We start from the raw sequence: 20,589 nt of genomic DNA, 5'->3' as shown, positions 1-20,589 counted from the left end.
TTTATTTTTCTATTTCTTTAGCACATCTAAGGCGTTCGGCGCCCGCGCCGACGGTTGGCAAGTAAACATGGACACCGGCACAATACTGAGTCAACCCTCATGTCGCCATTATGATATAATCGATTTCAAGATACTTTAATCAAAAATGTTCAGGATTTGTCATGAGATTTTAGTTATCTAACAGCTCTGTTAATAATGCTGTATACCAAAACTATTATAACTACCGAAAAAAGTTTTGTTTATACGAAGTATGTATATCCTGTAGTTAAATCTTTCAAGTCTCGTGACTTGCTTTAGATTTTTTTTACTGTACATTCTGCAATAAACAATTCAGTTCCTTAAGTCCAAAAACTATAGCGAACATGATCGGTTAATCCGTCTTTAAGATTTTGTGGGTTGACACAGTTTCGTTTAACTGCATCCATATAAGGAATGAGCAATAGGTCTTTAAAGTCACATTAATCGAATGGTTTATTTCAACAAACATATTTGCTATTTTAAAAACAACGCTTAAGATGTTTACAGTAGCCTCATAAGCAGGTATATTAATTCAAGTAGACCCTTAGGGCGGTTTCGCACTACGTCCGATCCGAATCCGATCTGAACCCGTGAAAATATAACCGTAGAACTATTTCTATGGTAAGTTACGCACTACATCCGATCTCCGTCATCCGATTTCTTTCCATTATTCTGGAATCTCCATTCAGGAGAAGATTTTTGACGGACCGAAGTAGCCTTAGTATTATTTGTATGAACGCTCGCGCACTGCGTCCGAGTTAAAGCCGAGCTGCGTACGAGCAGAGAGGCAGCGGGGCGGGCGGGGTATGCGGCTGGGTGACGTGAAGCGGCAGGCATCCATTCCATATTTTTTGTGACCCATATTTTCACGGGTTCGGATAGGACTAGTGCGTAAGCGAATATCCGAATTCGATCCGAGTTAGACCCATATTTTCACGGGTTCAGATAGGACTAGTGCGTAAGCGAATATCCGAATTCGGTCCGAGTTTTCTAGACCCATATTTTCACGGGTTCGGATCGGATTCGGATCGGACGTAGTGCGAAACCGCTCTTAGCATATTAAATAAAATATAGAGCTTGTACATAGTATTTGTTACTAACAACTGTTGAATTCCGTTAACTTCAGGTTATGGTTAAGTACGTTTAAGATAACTAAATGGCATAGTTCATTTGCAATTTTTTTTTTAATTTGCTTTTTTACAAAAAAAAAGTTTAAAAGTAATTAAATGTAGCATGTAGCGTTGTTGTAACACGGGCATTACATTTAACTCAACCAAACAATTGAAATCTGTGACATATCAATGTCATTTCGAACATCGATTGACCGAGATTGTACTTAAGTTTAGTAGCAAATGTATTAACTCATTCTAAACACTAATCAATATGTAAACCGGCCCTAAGGCAAGTGTAGACGCTTGTAGAGGCCTTATAGGAAAAAAATAAATTATTGATTATCTCCGAAATGGAGTTAATTAGAATATCGGTGTCTTTGAGAAAGTTACTTGATTTAAGATCAGGAATGCACCCTTGAAATTAACGGAAATCAAAAAAAACACGTTGTATTTTTTACTTTACAAAGTATGTTTTTTTTTTTTCAAATTTTATATTTGTAAAATTTAACGTGAAAACTTTTATTTTATTAAAATCATTAGATTTTTGAGATACATAATCGAGACTTAGTGCATCACTACGGTAGTTTAGTCGATGTCATCCTCACCTCTTGTCATGTTGACATTTATAGTGTTTTAAGTCGATAAAAGCGAAAATAACTCAATAGAAACAGTTTTCCTGTTTACGTCTATTCTATAACCAACCTTATTTCGTTGTTAATAAGTTTAATATTAAACGAATAAGTTATCATAATATTTTAGTAAGAAGCGAAAATAGCGAAATCTATCTTTAGAAAAACAATAATTCTATTGCACGATAGAAATGTTTATTGTTACAAATTTTTAAGATTGTTACTATAACTAGATACTCTAGACTAGATAGTAAATAGTTTTAGTATTATATTAAGACTAACAATGACGCAGCAGCTAATAAATGAGAATAGCAAATACATTTTAGAGTGAGTAGAACATTTCCTAACCTGGTAAAAGTAGTAAAATATTCGTATTTCTGATGATTTATTTTCCCGTTACAGTTTATTTTCGGAACAAACAGTGGATCAACAGAGCTTGGACTCAATATGTGCTCAAGTACAAAAGCGGTTCCCAAAAATAGAGCATTTTAACTGTAAGTATGCTAGATTAACAATTAGGTGCTTTAATCATATTCAAAGTGAATCACACTGAAATTTTCTAAGTTCCCAGAACGACCCGCGACCCGCCTTTCCTATACCCTAACGTTTGATTTAAATGTAGTTACACTAACTACAACTGACGGGCTGATCAACGTCACTCAGTCGCAAACGTCATCTAAATGGTGACAGATAGTTTGGTACAACCATATCTTAGTTTTTTTAAATACCATCAAAATTGATGGACCCTACAGAGGATTTTAAACTTTTTGACCCGAGAGTGAGCCAGGTCTTCCACTCTTCTACTACCCCTACCAGGGCTGAATGCCTTTGTCTGGTCAGCAATATAGCGGCTTGGATAGCACTAGTTAATAGTGCCGACAGTTGTCACATCCCAGACAGCTTGTACAGTCACCTGCAACACACCAAAGGCCGCAAAAGTACCTGACATGATCTTATTATGTATGGGCATAAGAGCGTGTCACATATTTTTGCGCCCGTCGAAGAGTAACATATTATTGCAGGTGACTGTAAAAATGACCGCCTTATAATTCTTATTGCATTGTTTTCTAAAATTTTTGCACTTTAAAAAGGCGAGGCTTGAGTCGTGTATTTTAGCTGTGGACCATTAAAGTTAACAAGGCCTTTTTTTCCAGTATGTCTCCTCCTATCATCCCTGATCACGGGCGGGGACCTGTCCCTCCCCGGCCAGCGTGTAGTCGCCCTAGCCCTGCTCTATGATATATACAAAGTGGAGAGCCCGTTCAGCCCGCTGTTCCTGCATTTGCTGGAGTCGAAGCCTGGCCTGACGCCGCTCAGTCCGCAGGAGAGGCTCTTTGTTGGACAACTACATGGGTTCACTAGCGGGAATGTCAGAGATGTAAGAAGTGGTTTTTTTCAACATAGCTGTAATATAGCTGTAATGTGTGAGATGAATAATATATGTTGGTACCACAGAACAAGTTAGAATGGCGATGCGAGCAGGGTACGTGTCGCCGCCGGTTTTGAGCAAACGCTCGCATGCTACTCGCCCGCGCTGATTGAAAAACGAAGCAAACATGCCTTTTGCGCCACAATAACCTTCAGATTAAGAAGCCAGACATCAAATCTGTCTAAAGGAGGCGTATCCATTCACCAGGCACACAAGTTTTTACTACCGTTGCGCGAGTGTTAGTAAATGTGGAGAGGAACGAGCGGCGACACCGGTTCCGATACTAACTGCGCGCGATAGCCATTCTAACCTCTTTAATATGTTCTGTGGTTGGTACAGTCCTTACAGAATTTGGGATCGGCATCTACCATAGTGGTTGTTTAGTTAACATGTAGGCTGTACATATTATTCCGATTAATATATATGTATTATGTATGCGTAATTATTTCAGGTCAACCAGAAATCGAGAAGTGGGTCAAATTTAACTTCAAAGGTTTGACCCACACTAATATACAGTACCTGGTAGGAAAACATTAAAACTCAAAAATGCGCGTTTTCCCAGAGATAAAACCTAGATCGATTTTTCGTTCCCGAAAACCCCCATATAGCAAATTTCATCGAAATCGTTAGACCCGTTTCCGAGATGAACAGATACACATATATATGCTCGTTTCAAGGTATAAGTTACTAACAGGGCAAGTTAAATAAAAGCTTGTAAACTCAGAGCATATAATACTAGAGAGCGGACAAGCCGCCGGCGGCCGTGTCGCAGTTGTTAGCTCATTGAGCATACAACGCCGCCAGTTCGCCGTCCGTTGTTACCGAGTATGCACGCGCGCTGTTCACCGAAAAACTTCTGTTTTTTACCAAAATGCCGAGTTGTGCAATAATTACTTGTAAACATCGCAGTGATTTGATTAATTTCCAGACCAATGGGATCACTTTTCACAGGTTTCACTACTTATTTCAAATAAAACCACGAATTCAACGTAATATTCCGACTTGTATCCATGTAAGCTTACACTTGCTTGTCATTTAATATGTTTCATTATACATTGCTGCTGTACAAGTAACATGATTGCAAAGTACAGTGTTTACGCCGCAATGAACTGGGTACAAAACGATTCACTCAATGAGAAATTTTCTCATAGTGCAGCAGCGATGTGCTCCGCTTGGATAGTGCTGTGCGGCACCTATAACACGTATCGATAAAACCAGCCCAGGGTTAGTTGACGCTAAAAATAATTTAAAAATTTCAAGATGGTTACTGTCTTTAATATAATATATTATTAAAGTCCGTCAACCAAATCTTGTCAGTAGTCAAAGGCGGCAAATTTGAAAAATCGCGGGTTAGCAACACTGTGTTCAAATAATTCCAAAACGCGTGTCATCTGTGTTTTATCTGTGGAATGTGGATCGTGAACGACAGCCGTCACCTTATTTGTTTTCATTTGGTTTTCATTCTGAATCGTTTCTGTTTCAAGAGATATTTCTGCTGTCACCATTAAATACCAATACATTAAATAAGAATAAGCAAAGCTAAGGGGCCTACAATGTACAATCGTGCTCGTTGGCGTTGATGGTAAACATTACTAAAAATTGAGGTTATGACAAGTATTGGAAGAACAGCGCGAGCGCGAATATGACAAGTCTGTGGGAAGAACTCTTTCGAACTTTTAAGATTATGTTCAGTTTTTTTGTTTTAGGGTTAAAAGGCATAAATATAATTAAAACGTATGCCTAAATCTATCCAACAAGACCATAAATTGTGTCCTGGAAACCGTCCATAGGCCCACATGTCTAATATTTTCAGCAATCAGTTGTGACTATTTACAAAGGTAAACCTTTTAAACAGTATTAAGAGCCTTGATTATATCGCCGTTCTTTCGCAATATCTACCTAATCCATACATGTTTGTTGCAGGATTAAATCTTGCCCAATATAAGGCGTTCGTAGTAGGTAGTATCTTTTCAGACAATACTTACCTATGGCGGTTTATGTACGTGTACAACGCAACCAAGTCGAAAAGTGACCCTTATCTTATTTACCTTTAAATTAAATAGACACCCAAATATCAGTTGTTTTATTTTTAATATGTATATTGTACAATATATACCAATCAAAAAAATTACACAGGTATGTCATATTCATCCAGAACAGTACACTAATTTACATTAACAAGTGGCATATTATATTGTAAATAACAAATATATGCACTATCTAATTATCTGCATTTTGATATGATTTTATTTTAGTAAACTTAGAAGACATAGATAGGGAACAAAGAGAATATAAGCAGTTGTTTTTGATATCTTCAAATTTGTTCATCATTTTGATTAACATTGTTTTAACATCGCTTTTAAATTGTCCGTCCATGTTTCAATTTTTTTCAATAAACCGCGAGTGACAATTTGAATTGACGTACGCAGGGCGCGCTCAGCGGAAAAAAAAATCTGTTGGTTCGATGTACATTGCTGCTTTTCTTAGCGCAATACTGCTCTTTGAGTGTTGCCCTACTTTAGTTTGCTTTACATTGCTACTGACAAGATTTGGTTGACGGACTATATAATATTATTTAGTATAAATTTTGTGTAATTGGTTACCTAATGGTATGTATGTATGTATATACTTTATTGCACATGGAAATAAAAACGAGAAACATAGTTACAGAGTAAATTAAATACAACAAAGGCGAACTTATCCCTGTATGGGGTCTCTTCCAGTTAACCTTTGAGGAAACGAATAAACAAAAGTAACGACGAATGACAAACAAAAACAATAGTGTACAATCACTAAAATTAATGAAATGCAAGTTTTGAATACACATTGCTACAAATAATATATATAAACATAAATAGAAATACTTAAATAAATAAAATAAAGCGTATAAGTAGGTATATATAAATATAACCTAAATAAAATAAATAAATACTCAATATATATCATAAATAAATAGATATGAGCTCGAACCAGAAAAGTAAAGGAAACTAAAGAAGTACTAATCGAGGAAAACCGAATTACTTATGTATCGGAAAGCTACAATTTTTTAAGCCTCTCCTTGAGTGATGCCACAGATTGCTACAGTGTCTGCCTACTGTGCACGAGGTCTCGGGTTCATTTTACTGGGCAGTAATTGACTATAAATATTAAACGTAATATACCCGCGTGCATTTGCACAGATAAGAAAATTATTGTTTTTTATTGCTCTATAATAAATTAGAGCCAAAATACGCTTATTGTAGCCAAAATACGCTTGAAGATAGCAAAGGTTCGAAGCAGAGTAACCACATCATCTCGGCGGTTCGATGTCTCAAAGCTGCAAGATGCGGTCACTAGGCAAAATTTTAGCACGGAAGTTCACAACCACTACAACTCCCAGAAAGATGATGGATTGTCAGTTGAAGATCACTGGCAACTGATAAAAAATACCTTTCACAAATGTTGTGATACGTTCCTAGGACACCAAGGCCTCGAAAGGAAGGAATGGATATCCAAAGAGACCTGGGATAAAATAAAACATCGTAAATCCATCAAAGATAAGCTTAACGTTGCGAGCGATCTAAGCACGAAAGAAACCTTAGCCTATGAGTACTTCCTTTGTGAGAGCGACATAAAACGCAGTGCTAAAAGGGACAAGCGTAGGAGAGCAGCTTCTATTGCCCGAAGAGCGGAATCGGCAGCACATACGGGGAACGCTAAAGAACTTTACCGGGCCGGTAGAGAGCTTTGCAATAGAAAAGTTGCGGCACGACCCATAGTAGATCACGCTGGAAAGATACTCGTAACGCCTGAAGAACAAATGTGTAGGTGGCACGAGCATTTTACGGAAGTCTTCCGTACTCTGGGTGAAGAGCTTGACGAGGAAGAACCAGTTGAAGCAGCGGAGGTCTTGGACATAAAAATCGACCCTCCAGATGTCGACGAAATCTCCTGTGCTATAAAAAGCTTGAAGAGTGGAAAGGCTCCCGGAAATGACTGCATCCCGGTGGAAGCACTGAAAAGCAACCCGAGGGCAATGGCTAGTGTGTTGCATCCCCTGTTCATTGACATCTGGGAAACGGGACGAGTACCTGAAAGCTGGAAGGAGGGGATAATCATCAAGCTACCCAAGAAAGGAAATCTGTCCCAGTGCTCCAACTGGCGCGGAATAAACTTGCTGCCTGTCTGCTCCAAGGTGCTGTGCAAGGTTCTGCTGAACAGAATGTCGGCCGCTGTCGATCACAGACTCAGGGATGAACAAAGTGGATTCAGAGCGGGACGATCGTGTACGGATCAGATTAACGTCCTGCGCATGATCTTAGAACAGTGTCACGAGATGAAAAGCGAGCTCCATGTCCTGTTCGTGGACTTCGAGAAAGCTTTTGATAGGGTGAAGTGGAGAAGTATATGGCGAATACTGAAGCAAAGGGGAATACCAGTCAAGGTCATAGAAATAATTAAGTGCCTTTATGAGGGATCCACTTGCCGGATAATGCACAGGGGCCAATTGTCAGATCCGATACCCGTCACTGCTGGGGTTAAACAGGGTTGCTTGCTGTCGCCATTGCTGTTCCTGATTGTCCTGGACGATGTGATGCGCAGAGTTACCAGTCAAGGGGAAAGGGGGCTGTCCTGGGTCAATGGCAAAACCCTTGAAGACATTGACTTCGCTGATGACCTGTGCTTGCTCGCCACGACACAGGACCACCTGCAGTCGAAGACCGATGACCTGGCCGATGCCGCGGCAAGAGAAGGATTGCGTATCAATTGTGCCAAAACAAAAGCTATGCGCCTGCATGCCCCGAACACAACTCCAATTCTAATAAACGGGGAACCGGTTGAACAAGTTACAACATTCACATACCTTGGAAGTGTCATGGACCCCCTGGGAGGTGCAGAAGCGGATGTTGAAGCTCGCATCAATAAAGCCCGCGCCGCATACGCACAGTTGAAACCCGTGTGGACTTCCACAGTAATCACTCGCCGCACCAAGCTAAGGGTTTTCAACTCGAACGTCAAGTCGGTCCTCCTGTATGGATGCGAGACATGGCCCGTCAAGCAAGACATAACCAGTAGACTACAGGTGTTTGTAAACAAGTGTCTGCGGCGAATCGTAGGAGTCTACTGGCCACGGACCATCTCCAATATTAAATTATGGGAGTTGACCGGACAAAACCCTTTAGCTAAGGAGATACTTCTGCGGAAATGGCGCTGGATAGGTCATGTTTTACGAAGGCCAAACAACCACATATCCAAGCAAGGGCTGACTTGGAAAATTCCCGGAAGAAGGGGGCCAGGTCGCCCACGTACCACCTGGAGGCGCACAGTGGAAAAGGAGGCTGCACCACTCGGCCTCGGCTGGGCGGAGCTGGAGGAGGCCGCGCTGGACCGCGAAAAATGGAAATCCCTTCTGAGAGCCCTATGTCCCTGATGAGGGATAACAGGATACCATCATCATCATCATCATAATAAATTAATAAACAAAAATTCGATGTTATTATTGCAATCAAATTTCGAATGGCTTTTTTCTGAACACATCATATGACATTTTTTAATATGTGTGTAGATAAAGTAATATATGCAACTGTACATTATTAAGCAATTTAAGCATAATAATTTACAGTTACGTAAAGTTTATGTAACTGTACATTCCTTATTTTTTGATAAACTACTAATATCTACTTAAATCAAATGTCTTGTTTTAACAAGGAAATTTATTCCATAAATAGGCAATTAAGAACAATGATTCCGAATATTTATATTTGAATAGTGTTCATGAAGTTATCGACACACAGTCTTTTCCGACAGTCGATCAAATATCGATATCACGGTGTCCCGGCTCAGTTCCCGTAATTATCGTTGTGTGCGTGCGTTATGACACGACTCGCTGGTCGTTCGCATGTACACAGACATTGAAATGATGCGCGTGTATTGTGCAATAGGAGCGTCCATCTACAAGTGTGCGTACTTTAGGTGAGTGCGTGCGATGTCTTTATAATTACTGGTGCTTTGTGTGTGTTCGAGAACTTGCGACAGGCGTATTCAATACAAATCGCCGGGCATGCCCGATCTCCTTCCTTCCTATATCTGTGCTTGTAAAAATCAGTTAAGGTCAAAACAGGCTTTACTTTCCAATCGATTCTAAGTATCTGACTCAGTCAAAGGTGTTAATGTTATGTACTCAGTTATTCAAACATGGTCAAAGTTGTTATTTACCCCTTATGTGATCAAAGTTCCACATTATTTGCGTATCCGTGCTCGGCACGCCGTGTTGTATAAACAGATTGTGTCCACTGTGACACTGACACGTTTACCAAGGTCCGTGTTGTGAGTGTTGTGCACTTTTAACATGTTTCATAATATTAGTTCTGTATTGTCAGAGGATAGAGAATTAAAGACTGATAAGCACCATACTAGGATGGCTGAGATGCAGAATCAGTATCGCTGTTATACGCGCCACCAGCATGTGCATCCGAGGCACACGCCACCGGTTTAAGTCCACTGCCAGGTGGCTTGGGTTCGACGACGGTGCCGACCTTCCACACATCGATTGAGATCCCTTTTCTACCCTACCTATGTATTATCTACTCCTTTGCCTATGTATTATGATTGTTATGATTTTTATTGCTATATTAAATGAACTGCATCTAAAAATATAATCTCAACACACCACTGTGGTACATCATAAAATGTCATTCAATAGAAATTGCTAACTATGTAAACAAACCGCCATACTAAAATTGACACTAAATGTCAAATTACTAGTAACTTTTGTTTACATAGTTCGCAAGTTCTATTGAATGACAGTTTAGTTGTAACAAAGGTGGCGCTATTTAATATTTTTGTATTTAGTATGAAAACTGACACCTTACTGTTAAGTTATTATTGACATAGAAAAAAAATTGACTAGCCTAGCCTGACCGCTGTTACCGGCACAAAAGTGAAATGAAAGCAAAAGCATTTTAGGCATATTTTTCTTTCCATCGAATGAACTTTCTGAGAATATTAAAAATAGTTTCAAAGTAGGGATTGCCAGTGCCAGTCTTCTCTATTCACTAGCCTCTTGTATTTTATAACAATAGCAAACAAATATTTTTTAGTATAATGATGATGAATTTGTAGCCTTCCATACAGTCGCCATCAGATATATCGGAGCGGCCAAGGTGATCGCAAATATCTGAACACGCACTCTAACGCCTTGAGAATAGAGGCGTGTTCAGATATTTGTGAGCGCCTTAGCGGCTTCGATATATCTGATGGCGATGGCGACTGTACATCGGTGCCAATTGTAACTCTGTCTATTACTAAACCTCTATCGGATGAAGATTTTTTACCCTCTTATTCATAAACTCGCTACAAACCTCCAATTAGCTAATAATCGTTTGTCCTTATCTGTCATTTTGACTTATGTATTTGTAAGAAATAATTTACCTAAATCAGTAGGCCTAGCATATGATTGGCGCGACAGTAATATCTGGAGGCGAGAGATACTACCCGTCCTTTTCTAAATCACTACATAGTATAAAACGAAGTCGCTTCCCGCTGTCTGTCTGTCTCTATGTATGCTTAGGTCTTTAAAACTACGCTTTTTAAATAGATAGAGTGATTCAAGAGGAAGGTTTGTGTATAATTTGTTAACCCGTGCAAAGCTAGTGGTAGAAGGTCGCTAGTGTGTTAATAAAAGAGGGACGGGTGACTACCCTATCGCGGCGAGATATATACCTATATATACTATCTCGCCGCGAGCGACTGTCGCGCCAATCATGTGCTAGCCCGGCTGGCCCGTATAAGAGGGTTACTTTTCACTTTAGGTTATGAAGAAGACGGCAAAGCAAGTAATAATGACAGAAGTAAACGTCAAAGACCTGGAGTTCGACCTGTCGCCGCTCCAGTCGCTTGTGGCGGAGCGGTTAGCGGACATCAGCTCTACGGCGAGGGCGTCCGCGCCCGCCCTCATTCCGCTATCAGACGGGTAAGTTTGTAAGTTTACCCAATCGTCCGCTAGATGTCGGTCCTCATTCCGCTGTCAGACGGGTAAGTTTCTAAGTTTACCCAATCGTCCGCTAGATGTCGGTCCTCATTCCGCTGTCAGACCATAGAAGGTAGGATCCTATAGAAGTGGTATATGCGTGCCATCGTGAGGGACAAAACATAGGCAATGCGACACTATGATTGGTCGAATTTATTTGTTGCCCACCATAATCCATACTAATTTATGGTGGGGAATAAAAAAAAAGTGAGACTGTGACAAGGACAAACAATAATAGCGCTTTCGTTGCTACTCCTACTGAAACATACATAAGACTATCCCGTTCGGTCATTTCCCCCCACCCCTCATGCCCGATCCAGTTAAAATACTAGATTCATGTGTCAGACGGGTAAGTTTCGAAGTTTACCCACTCGTCCGCTAGATGTCGGTCCTCATTCCGCTGTCACACGGGTAAGTTTCTAAGTTTACCCAATCATTCCGCTAGATGTCGGTCGTGATTCCGCTGTCAGAAGGGTAAGAGTCTAAGTTTACTCAATCGTCCGCTAGATGTCGGTCCTCATTCCGCTGTCAGACGGGTAAGTGTCTAAGTTTACCCAATCGTTTCGCTAGATGTTGGTCCTCATTCCGCTGTCAGACGGGTAAGTTTCCAAGTTTACCCACTCGTCCGCTAGATGTCGGTCCTCATTCCACTGTCAGACCATAGAAGGTAGGATCCTATAGAAGTGGTATATGCGTGCCATCGTGAGGGACAAAACATAGGCAATGCGACACTATGATTGGTCGAATTTATTTGTTGCCCACCATAATCCATACTAATTTATGGTGGGGAATAAAAAAAAAGTGAGACTGTGACAAGGACAAACAATAATAGCGCTTTCGCTGCTACTCCTACTAAAAGATACATAAGACTATCCCGTTCGGTCATTTCCCCCCACCCCTCATGCCCGATCCAGTTAAAATACTAGGTTCAGACGGGTAAGTTTCGAAGTTTACCCACTCGTCCGCTAGATGTCGGACGGGTAAGTTTCGAAGTTTACCCACTCGTCCGCTAGATTCGGTCTTTATTCCGCTGTCAGACGGGTAAGTTTCTAAGTTTAACTAATCGTCCGCTAGATGTCGGTCCTCATTCCGCTGTCAGACGGGTAAGTTTCTAAGTTTACCCAATCGTCCGATAGATGCCGGTCCTCATTCCGCTGTCAGACGGGTAAGTGTCTAAGTTTACCCAATCGTCCGCTAGATGTCGGTGTTACGACTCGCGATTCCTAGCCTAGGTCGCGCTAACGATGTGTTGACGTGGAATGTAGAAGTGGCATGGAATAACGGAAATGTTTTTTTTTAAGTACAGTTACGTAACAATTACAGTTGCTACCTAAAGGATGTCTGGAAGAGATCGCTTCTTAGCGATAAGACCGCCTGTTGTTACCTGGTTCTACTTTCTGTTAAAATTTCTTCGTAGATTTACATGTAGGTATGTAAAATGTATAATTATTGGTGCAATAAAGAATATTACATATTTACTTACTTACTTAGGTATGTATGTGGGTACCTTTTGTGTCGTTTGTTACACCATAGCGTCAAAACTACTCAGCCAATTTTGGTAAATAGGAAGATCAATTGACTTGTTTTCATGCTGCAGGTAGGTACCATACATGCTACATTTAATTTCAACCGACATTGAAATATTGTTTTTTACGAAAGAGTCTATAAGTCTTTTTAGGGTTCCGTACCCAAAGGGTAAAAACGGGACCCTATTACTAAGATTCCGCTGTCCGTCCGTCCGTCCGTCCGTCAGTCTGTCACAAGGCTGTATCTCACGAACCGTGATAGCTAGACAGTTGAAATTTTCACAGATGATGTATTTCTGTTGCCGCTATAACAACAAATACTAAAAACAGTATAAAATAAAGATTTAAGTGGGGCTCCCATACAACAAACGTGATTTTTGACCGAAGTTAAGCAACGTCGGGCGGGGTCAGTACTTGGATGGGTGACCGTTTTTTTGCTTGTTTTTTTTGCTCAAACGTGATTTTTGACCGAAGTTAAGCAACGTCGGGCGGGGTCAGTACTTGGATGGGTGACCGTTTTTTTGCTTGTTTTGCTCTATTTTTTGTTGATGGTGCGGAACCCTCCATGCGTGAGTCCGACTCGCACTTGGCCGGTTTTTTTTTATGCTGGTTTTGTTGCAGTAGCCCTCCAAACCGGATAGCAATGAAGGAGCTGATCGAAGCCCTAATGGCGACGGAGTATCTGCCTCTCCACGGGACCCTGCAGGCCAGGGGACCCATCCCGCCGCCTGCTTTCCTGCTCGACGAGATACCCTTCTCTGATGAGGTATGGGCTTAGAGCATTTAATAACCATACCCCGGCCGGCGAGAGCAAAAATGCGTTGACAGCTTAATAGTGCGAGGACACACACTTTGGTCGATGTCGATAAAAACAACACGATGTACTGGACCACCGTTATGATATGCAGAAGTATTAATTATTGTTGTAAACAAAATTAAAACCAAGTGTTTGTATTTATTCAGTTTAAAATTGTTTTAGGGTTATTCTTAGAAACGCGTGGAGGTATCAAGTTGAAATAAATAACAAATACTAATGGCTCAGTTAAAAAAAAAATGTGCTTAATTAAAAGTCGACTATTCTATCGACATCCATATGTCGATAGAATAGTCGATATTTAATTAAGCACTAGGAGCAGACGCATTTTTGCTCTCGCCGGCCGGGGTATGTTAATAACCGGACTCGCCTTTTAGAGTTTACCCCTCTGCTGAAAACCTTGCACAATGGAAAATATTACTGCAGTGTTTTGCCGCCAGGGTGCAGCACTAGCGCCTTTAGTAACCCATAGAGTAACTTATACATACTGTACCTACCTTAAGAGCCAACAGGAGTGGTCATTTCTCCATACAAACGTACTCGACTGTTTCCTCCGTGGGTTTTGAAGCTAGAGCAATGATTTTTTCAACACAGATTAATATTGTCAATATCTGTGTCGGACCGTTTTGCTTTTTTTGATATTTTTGTTTTTTAAGGCGCTAGAGCCCTTCAAAAATGGCCAAAATGGCCTAATTGACTATGCCGCAATGAGAGGCGTGCGATTCAGAACTGATATCAATTAGTCAAAAAAGCAAAACGGTCCGACACAGATAATGTCATTATCATTTAGATTTCCAAATTTGGTTACGATTGGTTAAGTTTTGGAGGAGGAAACAGTCGAGTACGAAACCTCGATTTTTGAGATTTTTACGCACGATTTTTCGCCTTGTCCTTATCGCACTAGTTTTAGGAGCCGTTTCCGTTAGCGAGACGGGTATATTTACCTAAAATATTTAAATCTTAGCTCCTGTTGGCTCTTAAACTGTTTTTTGAAAAGTTTTCACAATCAAAATTTAACGTTTTGACATTGATACATAAAAAAATATATAATTATTTCAGGAAATACAGAAGTATCAATAAGCAAGCAGTACAGTGATCCCCACACAGGGTTGGGCAAAATACTGGCTTCCACGTATTTGAAATACAAAATACAAACTACTTTGGTGACGGGTATTTGAAATACAAAATACAAATTACAGTGTTTAAAATAATGTATTTCAATTACAAAATATACCTTTATTTATTTTTATGTTTAGCATTTAGTTTTAACGTTAACGAATATCCTTTCATATAAACTTATAGGGTCATTGCGCTAGTTTTCGTCCAGCTCTAGTTTACGTCCACTTGACGAAATTTGAATATATACCTACATTCCTGCACAAATTTGGACTGATTTCAATCCTTATGTCTAAGGCGTCTAAGCAGTATATCTGTCTACATATAACAATGATATTTCGCAAAAAGGAAGCGCTGGTGGCCTAGCGGTAAGAGCGTGCAACTTGCAATCCGGAGATCGCGAGTTCGAACCCCGGCTCGAACCAATGAGTTTTTCGGAACTATGTACGAAATATCATTTGATATTTACCAGTCGCTTTTCGGTGAAGGAAAACATCGTGAGGAAACCGGACTAATTCCAATTACGGCCCTAGTTTACCCTCTGGGTTGGAAGGTCAGATGGCAGTCGCTATCGTAAAAACTAGTGCCAACGCCAATTACTGGGATTAGTTTCCAAGCGGACCCCAGGCTCCCATGAGCCGTGGCAAAATGCCGGGACAACGCGAGGAAGATGAAGATTTCGCAAAAAGTAGTAAATTAAAAATGAAATATATATTTGATAATCCGTCAAGTCGTCGAAAACTAGTGCATGGACGAAAACTACTGCAATGACCCTATCCCCTAGATTTAAACGAAAAGTTCCACGCAGAAGTTGACCTAATATAGATCCAGTATCCAGCCAATGAAAATTGTATCTCGGCTGGATCGGAGGTTCGCGGTCGGCTCACAGCTTGTGCGAGAGATTAGACATTTTAGGATTATAGAATTTAATAAAATGTATTTATAGAAATGTATTTTGAAGCTTGAAGTATTTGAAATACAAAATACTAAATACATGTAAGTGCAGTATTTGAAATACCAAATACTTTTGAGGTAGTATTTGAAATACAAATACAAAATACTAATTTGTATTTCAAATACGTATTTCAAATACATGTAATTGAAATACTGCCCAACCCTGTCCCCACACTAGGCGGTTTGTTTACAAAAGGCCTAACAGGAAACGCGAAATCGAAACTCGGCTATCTGCCTCTTAATCTCTCGAATATGCAAGAGTGATAGAGAGGTTAGACAACAAAATATCGACTCTCTCGTTTGCGGTAGAACCTTAGATTGTGTTTTATTGTGGGAGTGGCGCCCCCCTACGCAGAGTTTCGCGTAATATTCACCCCTATTGTGCAAACTTTTGAATGGACTGACGTTTATCTGACGTGGCTATTTCTACGTTAGGTACCTACCTACAAATAGAGGTATTCTAGGCGTAGTTATTATTTTCGAGAAGTGAACTATAAGTTTTTATTTTCAGGTAGTATGGAAGAATCTGGTGAACCGCGGCGCACACATACCTATGTTCGACAGTGCCCAAGACGGGCTGATAGGCCTGCGACCCGCTAAGGCCAAAGACCAGCCCAAGCCTAAGGTCAGTCTTTTACCATGGCCAACACTCCATAAATGAATAAAGACATAATACACGAATGAGTGTCTGCTCAAAATGATATAAATGCTAGGTCCTGCATTTTTGCATTATTTCCAGGTCTCTATTGTTTCCCAAAAAGTTTTAAGTCATAATGTATTGTTTGCCCGCATATCTGAATCCCTATAGTATTTTCTCCTATCTTTGCATTCCCTAATATTGTTTGTCATAATGATCAGTTGTCCTAACACTAAAAACCCTAATTTTGGTTTTCCTAATTATTGTTTACTTATCTTAATGTTATTAAGCATATTTTCTTTTTTGCGAGGGTCGCAGTTCTAACCATAACCTAACCCACTTTTGTGGCAGCAAATTCTAAAACCTAACCATTTTTCAGAACCTTACATTATGGAAAATAATCGTTATGACAAATGATCGTTAGGGCATGTGCCCATTAGGACAAACCAGTTAGGGCAAGTGACTTTAGGACAAACGTTGTTAGGGATTCAGAATGACACCCCATTTTCGTTAGTCATGATCTCATAATTCATTTGGTTAAGAAACGCGTCACTTTTCAGGATTGCCATAAAACAAACCTATCCTATCTAGGTATAGGATAACCTTACGAGAATCTTGAAAAGTTAACGGTTTCAGTTTTATTAATATGACAATTAATACATTATAACTTAAAACTTTATGAGAAACAAAGGGACCCCATTATTTCCATATATTATTTTAACATCCACATTATTGTGATAAATTGCTCATTTGCTATTTTACTAGATTTTGTTATAAAATTCAACATGTGTCATCATCCCTATTATTACCTATAACATGTTTATAGCAAGAAGAAAAGAAAGAAAAACCAGAAGAGAAAAGAGACGACGGTAAAGAAAGCCCTGTCTCTGAAGCCAAACAGCTGACACAGATGGCGCTCCGCGGCGCGCTCAGTGTGTCCCAGCAACAACGACTGCTGGCCTTATTAGACCACGAACCTAACGTCGTTTATGAGATAGGAGTCACGCCTTACCAGGTGAGTGAAAGAGAAAAAAACCACAAGAATGAAGACCGCAAATTGTGACGAAACAGGCCCCGTAGCCAACATGCCAATTGGCGAACGGAACGCAACTGTCACTGTCACACTTATATGGAAGAGTGATAGAGAGACACAATGCGATTCGATGGCGAAGCGATAGCGATTGTCACCTTGGCTAGGCCACCAGGGCAGAAAATGTAATAAAAATTTTCGTCATAAATAAATTAAAATATACGCTCACGTGGAATCGCAGCGACGTACCGAAAACTTTATGACTACTTGGAGGGCATAATATAAAAAAATCGTGACAATTATGACGCGTCACTGCGATTCCGCACCGTCGGCGTTTCAAGCAGCGGTGTGGTCGAACCTTTAATGCTCTATGTCCATTTTACCTCTAAATAAATAATAGTAGATGAAAAGGGGTGAAAGGCACTCATTTCTGCCGAGGTAGTTTCCGTCCGTCCGAGGCTGAAATGATTGAATTAACAATTTAGGTAAAAGAATCGTTATTTATGGAATGGGGAGTTAAAAATAGAATGGAAATTGTATAACAAATTCATTTAAAACCAAATTTCAACTATCTTAAAAAAATTAAAAATATTGTACTTGGAAAGTTAAATGCCCTAGTGCAGAAACGTATCACTTTAGCACAACAATGACGCTCTTTCAGAGCATGAGAAATGAAAATGAATATTATCCCCAGTTACCAGAGCTAGTGGAAAACAACCCGATGGTGGCCATCTCCGTGCTGCTAAAGCTGATCAACTCGCAACAGATCACCGAGTACTTCAGCGTACTTGTCAACATGGAAATGTCACTACACTCCATGGAAGTTGTTAATAGGTAAGATACTAGTCACCGATGAACAGCTGCCAGATCGCCGAGTACTTCAGCGTACTTGTCAACATGGAAATGTTACTACATTCAATGGAAGGCGTTAATAGGTAAGATACTAGTCACCGATGAACAGCTGCCAGATCACCGAGTACTTCAGCGTACTTGTCAACATGGAAATGTCACTACACTCCATGGAAGTTGTTAATAGGTAAGATACTAGTCACCGATGAACAGCTGCCAGATCGCCGAGTGCTTCAGTGTACTTGTCAACATGGAAATGTCACTACATTCAATCATCATTATCATCTTCCTCGCGTTGTCCCGGCATTTTGCCACGGCTCATGGGAGCTTGGGGTCCGCTTGGCAACTAATCCCAGTAATTGGCGTGGGCACTAGTTTATACGAAAGCGACTGCCATCTGACCTTCCAGCCCAGAGGGTAAACTAGGCCCTTATTGGGATTAGTCCGGTTTCCTCACGATGTTTTCCTTCACCGAAAAGCGACTCGTAAATATCAAATGATATTTCGTACATAAGTTCCGCAAAAATCATTGGTACGAGCCGGGGTTCGAACCCGCGACCTCCGGATTGCAAGTCGCACGCTCTTACCGCTAGGCCACCAGCGCTTCCTTGCTGCCAGATCACCGACTACTTCAGTGTGCTCGTCAACATGGAAATGTCACTACACTCCATGGAAGTTGTTAATAGGTAAGATACTAGTCACCGATGAACAGCTGCCAGATCGCCGAGTACTTCAGTGCACTTGTCAAAATGGAAATGTCACTACATTCAATGGAAGTTGTTAATACGTGAAAGAATTGGATTAATATTCGCTCTTTGCACGATTGTAACCACGGGATGTAACAGATGACATAATACCTGTCAAATAGGTGAAATTAGGGGTCCCTTCGTTTCACATAAAGTTTTAAGTCATAATGTACTGTTTGTCATGTTATCATTAGTCCTAAAACTGAAAGAGAGATTTTCAAGATTTTCGTAAGGTTATCTATACCTAGATAGGTTCGGTTAGGTTTGTTTTATGGCAAAGTTACGCGTTTCTGAACCAAATAAATTATGACTAACGAAAATGCGGACAAACAATACATTGTGACTTTTTGGGAAACAATAGAGACCCTTACCTATGATGTGTATAATATAAAAACAGAACTTAATCTTAATCGAAATTCCCCAGATTAACAACATCAGTAGACTTACCAGTCGAATTCGTGCACCTCTACATAAGCAACTGCATATCAACGTGTGAAACTATACGCGACCGGTACATGCAAAACCGACTGGTACGACTGGTATGCGTGTTCCTGCAGTCGCTTATACGGAATAAGATTATTAATGTTAAGGTGAGTGATTAGTGTCGTAGTTTCATACTGAGTACCTATACAAAATGTAGGAACATGCAACGGTCCACGTGTGATATGCGACCGGTACATACAGAACTGACTGGTACGACTGGTATGCGTGTTCCTGCAGTCGCTTATACGGAATAAGATTATTAATGTTAAGGTGAGTGTGACGACTCTTGTGTACATTCATACAATACAAAAACAACTGCATATCAACATGTGCTATATTTGACCGGTACATACAGAACTGACTGGTACGACTGGTATGCGTGTTCCTGCAGTCGCTTATACGGAATAAGATTATTAATGTTAAGGTGAGTGTGACGACTCTTGTGTACATTCATACAATACAAAAACAATTGCATATCAATATGTGCTATACTTGACCGGTACATGCAGAAACGACTGGTAGGTACGACTGGTATGCGTGTTCCTGCAGTCGCTTATACGAAATAAGATTTACGGTGAGACCCGCGATACGCGAACTATAGTTTAGTATTTTATGGATTTTTTCTTTCAATCTCAGGAGTTGTTCATCGAAGTGGAAGCGTTCTGCGTGGAGTTCAGTCGCATCCGCGAGGCGGCAGCACTGTTCCGGTTACTAAAGCAACTAGACTCTGGCGACGCTGCGCATAAGGACGCCAAGGAGACTTAGACCTTATGCTACGGTGTTAGGATACAATAGTTGCTTAACCCTTCGTACGCTTAAACACGGATCCGTGCGTGAGAATTTAAATCTATTGTTTTAAATGTCAAGGTCACTATTTCAATGATCAAATTTGACAGGCCGCGCATACGAATTAGCGTATCGCCGGTCAGTTTCCTAATTCGTCAATTTTGCTGATTCAACAGTTTACCTTCTGGTCATTTTCACTAGGTTGACAATTTCGCTAGTGGGTCATTTTCCTAAACCTTCAGTTTACTCTTTCGCCAGTTTTGCTATAGGCTTTAGTTTCGTAAATTTGCTAGTTTCCTTATGTGCTAATTTAATTATTCGTCAGTTTGGTCAAATGGTCATTTCCCCTAGATAATCGGTTTCTATATTCGCCAGTTTCACTAGTTGCCAGGGTCTTATAGTCGTGTTTCGGTGTATCAAATATACAAGGTGATTTCAGGGTCGTGTGGCAA

The 20,589-nt window shown here is 40.3% G+C and overlaps 1 protein-coding gene across 1 annotated transcript; it reads left to right on the top strand.

Annotated features, from left to right (window-relative positions):
* The first annotated feature begins 1,938 nt into the window (after positions 1-1,938).
* LOC134655076 (CCR4-NOT transcription complex subunit 11) lies at positions 1,939-20,138 on the top strand. The gene is made up of 10 exons (XM_063510539.1): positions 1,939-2,086; positions 2,162-2,253; positions 2,914-3,137; positions 10,979-11,139; positions 13,344-13,488; positions 16,118-16,231; positions 17,070-17,258; positions 17,968-18,107; positions 19,293-19,458; positions 19,988-20,138. Exons 1-10 carry the CDS (start codon positions 2,043-2,045, stop codon positions 20,114-20,116), a joined length of 1,404 nt encoding a protein of 467 aa, XP_063366609.1. The 5' UTR covers positions 1,939-2,042; the 3' UTR covers positions 20,117-20,138.
* The last annotated feature ends 451 nt before the right edge of the window (positions 20,139-20,589 follow it).

This window comes from Cydia amplana, chromosome 16, assembly GCF_948474715.1.
Source record: "Cydia amplana chromosome 16, ilCydAmpl1.1, whole genome shotgun sequence".
Lineage (NCBI taxonomy): Eukaryota > Metazoa > Arthropoda > Insecta > Lepidoptera > Tortricidae > Cydia > Cydia amplana.
This window is presented reverse-complemented; position numbering and strand designations above follow the sequence as displayed.

What these genes read in the sequence shown, in the direction of transcription:
- LOC134655076 (XM_063510539.1), top strand. Translation starts at nt 2,043, where the DNA reads ATGACGCAGCAGCTAATAAATGAGAATAGCAAATACATTTTAGA. An exon ending in AGATACCCTTCTCTGATGAG is followed by an intron (nt 13,489 to 16,117) that starts GTATGGGCTTAG and finishes TTTTATTTTCAG; the next exon opens with GTAGTATGGAAGAATCTGGT. An exon ending in TCCATGGAAGTTGTTAATAG is followed by an intron (nt 18,108 to 19,292) that starts GTAAGATACTAG and finishes GAAATTCCCCAG; the next exon opens with ATTAACAACATCAGTAGACT.